Source organism: Corvus brachyrhynchos, unplaced genomic scaffold (genome assembly GCF_000691975.1).
Source record: "Corvus brachyrhynchos isolate BGI_N302 unplaced genomic scaffold, ASM69197v1 scaffold444, whole genome shotgun sequence".
NCBI classification, from domain to species: domain Eukaryota; kingdom Metazoa; phylum Chordata; class Aves; order Passeriformes; family Corvidae; genus Corvus; species Corvus brachyrhynchos.
The window spans coordinates 1108366-1113361 of NW_008237886.1; the positions used below are offsets into that span (position 1 = coordinate 1108366).

General features: G+C 38.9%; 1 protein-coding gene across 1 annotated transcript in view; it reads right to left on the reverse strand.

The window, feature by feature from the left end:
* Positions 1-1421: 1421 nt before the first annotated feature.
* The window catches only part of SCOC (short coiled-coil protein), a 20195-nt gene continuing 16620 nt past the window's right edge, over positions 1422-4996 (reverse strand). Inside the window, exons 2-4 of the mRNA XM_017732675.1 lie at positions 4469-4540; positions 4285-4368; positions 1422-3716 (exon numbers count right to left, since the gene is read on the reverse strand). Coding sequence (XP_017588164.1) covers positions 3574-3716; positions 4285-4368; positions 4469-4490 — 249 coding nt within the window. The 5' untranslated portion in view covers positions 4491-4540 and the 3' untranslated portion in view covers positions 1422-3573. The remainder of the gene's footprint in view (positions 3717-4284; positions 4369-4468; positions 4541-4996) is intronic.

Genomic DNA, 4996 nt, shown 5'->3' on the forward strand with positions numbered 1-4996 from the left:
TGGAAATGTCTCATATGTTTTGTTTAATTTGGGGCTTTTTGTGTCTTTTTTTAAGTTAACTGGAAGTTCCCACCTCTTTATTTAAGGTCTCCATGCAAAGGTAAGAAATGAAGGCTCCAGATTACTCTTAAGCAATAGATGGAAGCTGTTACCAGTGTGGTATCCTGCTAGTAACAGTTACTGTGAGCTGTCACAGAGCATTTCAGCTCATCTTTTAAATTAATTATGTCTGAGCCTGATAAAAGTCGTTTGGAATTGTTACAGCATTTGGATGTTGTTCTGGGGGTCTGGTTTGTTTGTTTGCTTAGGGGTTTTGGAGGTTTTTTTTTTCTCTGATAAGATATAGTTACTCTAGTTACTATAGTTTCTTTGATGTGATTTAGTTACCCCATGGGATTGGTCACCCCATGGGGGATGCTCATCTTCCCTTAGTATTTTGAACTTAAAAGTTCCCCTAAAGTATTGATTGACACCCCATCAACTTTGATCACCTAGAACCTAGAGATAGTATACATCCTGAGTAAGCATATCAGCTTACTCAGATCGAGATTTATGCTGGTAATTAGAGGAGAAATACCAGGATGTTGGGGATTTGAGACTCTAGATGTAGAAAGCCAGGCAAAAGGGCAATCCCTTGATTGATACAATGTAACAGTGAGATTTCACCCACACTTCCTGTGCATTGTCCATTTTTATCTGAACAGGTATTTCAGAAAAATACTTAATCTTGATATATGGCTGTTTGAAAGAGCTTTAAAATTAACAAAATAATGATTTTCAGTTCCAGCATGTCTTGCTATTAAAACTGTCAGTCATCTTTGGAACTGCATGCGTAGCAAGACCTCCACAGCCGGCACTCCCACTGTCTACGTTGTAGCTTGGTAAAAGAGCTCTTACTGAGGATGCCAGATCCCAGACTGAACACTTTTTACATGCAGGGAAGGCCAAGTAGTACTGAGGCCCTTTTATTTAGTTACAACTGAAGCTACTCTTCCGTTGGCACCCACATTCATGAAGGCATGATGAAGTAATTCTGGTTTCTCTCTAATGTAAAGCAGACTAACAGTGTAGGAAAAAGTAACATTTCTAACTTGGCTTGACAGTCTCCCACACAGAGAAGTGCAAGTTGTAGATTTTTGACAAGACTGGATGCAGTCTACCGAACCTTTTTACTTTAGCAAGAACAGAAAAGTAGATAGAAATGTACGATTCATGGCTGAAAATAGCAAGTGAATCAGGAACTGAAGCTTTGCTAAAACTAGATTCACTAACCCAGGTTTAATCTCAATTACATCTAGTTTTTCAGAGAGCTCATCTATGTAGAAACCATTAAGATGATCACTAACCCTACTGCTTTTTCACCTTTTGACTACAGATAGTTATGAGAAGTTTTAGGGTTTACAAATGTTAAACCAAACTAATCGAGACAAATGAAAAGTTTTTATTTGGTGTAAAGTCAGAAATACAACATCTTTAAAATGTTCATAAGTTAAATGAAGGCCACAGTAGTGGGATGTAAAATGGCATGGAAATGAAATAACTGCTATATACACACTGATGGATAAAATACCACTATCCAATCTACAATACCAAACCATAATTTTAAGATTACTTTATCCTGGGAATTGCTGAAGTCTAACAAGCACATGCTGTGTTACCAGATGATCTCCTACAGTGCAGATGGAGATGGCAGTGACATGGCTTTAAAGCTACGATGGCTGTAATGCAATGCAATCTTTAGAAGTCAAGTGCTTGCTGTGATTGTTCTTCCTTTAATGCTCAAACTCTGGACTAGCCGTGTGATCTACTCTACCTGCTAGCAGTTCTTGGATTAATTTAGAGTTCCAGTAATGTGTGAAAGTAGTCCATAGAAGATTAAAATTAAGTTTAGATGTTGACAAGGACTCCATGACACAAATGGTATCATCATCCATTTTTCATCATTGGGTTTCTTGACCCAGACTTGTAAACAGCCCTCAAGACTGTGCTATTAGTGCTTTGTTTGCAGTCTTTTGACTTTGTTTAGAGTCTTTTGACTCCCATGAGCATTGTACAACCATTTTAAATGGGGAGAAATGGGAAGCCTCACCTTTGGGAGGGGGAACCTCACAATGTCAACTTACACTTGAGACACAGCAGTGCCTAGCTGCTAAGAAACTTGGAATTTGAGAGGGATTTACTCTTCTATTACACTTACTCATTCACACCATGCTTGAGAGAGATCCTTGAACTAGTGGTTTCCTTTCAAAAGGTCAAGTAAAATGGCTTCATTACTGAAGCAAGAACTCAGTCCTAGCTAACATCCATAAATAAATCTGCAGTGCTGCTGTAGGGCAAGATGAAACAGATGCAACTAAGTACTGCTAAAATTTACATACTTGTTTGTATTTCAGCTTCTGTTTTCCTTTAATACTGATTATGCTGGACATGCTGCCTCTGTGGGAAGTGCTCAGACCCCTAATCTGGGCTGAGCCCCCCTACAAAACCTGCTAACAGCCAAGCCAGTAAAAAACAGCACCTTGACACCAGGCATTGCTCAGAGCAGCACAGTTTTGAGAGGCAAAATCCACCTTTGTTCCACTGCATGCTTCTCCCCTAGATGCTTTTATGCAGAGCCTCAAAAAGCACTTCACAAGCTTAGGCTCTGAGGCAGGAAAACAGCTGCTCTGAGGCCTGAAGCAATGAGAGGTTTGGCACTTCAGGAAGAAAGTAAAAGGTGGGAAGGAAAGACTAGTTCTCAGTTCCTCACTGCAGATTGTTCACAAACATGCAGAGCACTGCTGACCTCTTTATGGAGAGTTTATCACTCAGGTTTTTACTTAACTTTTCATCACACAACAGAAGAACTTCAGAAGATCATACATTGTGATGATGTGCCTGATCATTCTTCAGGGAAATGGGAAAGTGGCAATAGTTTCAAGTGCACATAGTACAGCACACTGATGATACTGCATCAGTTTGGTATTTCCCTGATTAAGTTGCTTGCCCTTGTTCCTCCTCTCTTACTCTCCCCCTTCCCAAAAAATCTGAGGTGTTTTTCTGTATGCAAGCCCTGCAAACAATGTCATACTGTTTCTACTTCACAGAAATGCTGAACTGGTTTATAGGTTTTTGTTTTGTAGAGCTATGAACGGTACTACACAGTAAGCACATCTCAGGTGAAAAAAGTGATGCAATTAAACTCTGAATATTTTTATCAAATGGGGTTTCAACACAATATTGTAACTATTTCTTGGCTAGTCGAGAATTCTACTCTAAGACATCAGAGTGCCAACAGACCTTTGTTTAACCTGACAAACTGAATCTGCTTTTTAACAAGGTATGCTCATTTTTAAAACAAATATGAAAATTTTGTAATTATCTACACTACATTTGCACATTGCTTAATCTTAATACACAAACTTCTGTCTCCTGTTCATGATAAGGCTCTTAATTCTGTTTATTACCAAACTTTATAATCTTTGAGAATCCAGTAAGCCACAAACTGAAGTATTTTAGCTTATGTAGCCTATGCCAGTTAAAACAAAAAAAAAAGACAGCAGCAATACAATGACATAATCTGTGAGTCAACCCTTACTTCCTTTTGCTTTTTGTGTCAGTTGTTTGGAAAACACTAGATGCTGACATCAGATTTTCTATATACTGTCCAAGAACTTGGTTTTCTGATTTCAGTTTCAAGTTTTCTTCCTTAACAGCATCTACGCGTGCTGAGAGATCTGCGAAGGTGATATTATAAGAAAAATATTAGACACTATTGCATACAATAATGAATACGTTATACGGGCCTACATCAGACTAGTCACACCTTTAATGCAGAAAACATTACCATAGGGTATTATGTTATAAAACATTCTCCTACTCAAGTTTTACCTAAAGGCCATTTTCCTATATTATTTTGTAGCACAGTATTTTGACCCACTTGTTAAACTTACTGGTAGTCTGTAAGTTTATTACTTTCTTGAATTTTTGAATTAAGCTATTGCAAACTAGTTTATTGAGAAACAAGAGTTCAGTGATGAGCAGCCTCAGATGTGTGTCTTCTAATAAGCCTGGACACATTAGATGTATCACCCGTTCTACTTGCTGTGTATTACCAAGGTTGAGCAAACGTAATGTTGCATAAAGAGGAAGAAAAAAACTATTTCTAAGACCTTGGTTTTGTACCTTCAACTGCTTTAAGTAACATACTTCTGGACACTGTGACTAAGGGCAGAGCACTCAGGTTCTCTTCTTTTACTTATTACTGTGTACTTGTAAAAAAATCTGATGTGTCAAGCTGCTAACCTTCAAGTGTGTGCTGCAGTTCCAAAACTTGATTAATAAGCCGTGTTTTCTCTTCTAATTCCACCTGATTCTCAGCCTCAACAGCTGCAATAAATCAGGAGAGTTTTAGTGCAACCTCTGTTAACAGTTAGAAATTATAAAAAATAGAATAGCAATGAAGAACAAGAACATTAAGAATTTATACCATCCATGTCAGCGTTCATCATTGTAGTAGGGGCTCTTTCCACTTTTGAAGAGAGTTTTCTTGAGCGATACTCTGCTTAAAGAAAAAAAAAATGAGAAACAAAAAACAAGAGAGGTAGCAATTATTGGAACTTCTGTTACATTTGGATTTTAGATGCATTTTTTTAATTCTGAAAGACCAGTGCTTTAGTCTAAGGCAGAGCAACCTTCTTCACCATTCTTTAATTATTTTTCCTAGGCCTCATGCCATGCATACCTATGATTCGTTGAATAACCGTGCCTCTGTTTACAAAAATAACTGATCTAGACTACTGCAAAGCATGAAATATCGCTGTTTTAATTATGTAATCGCCGCCTTCTCAGCTCCGATCATTCTGGAATGGGTTATTCCAGAAGTGGCTATTCCTGAATGCCGAAGAGGAAGGGCCCCGCATTGTCGTCGGCCCCCCCCTCCTCCCAACTCCCACTCCTGGCCAGGGCCCGGGCCTGCGGGACGGGGGCCCGCCCCCTCCCACCCCCCCCCCCCCCC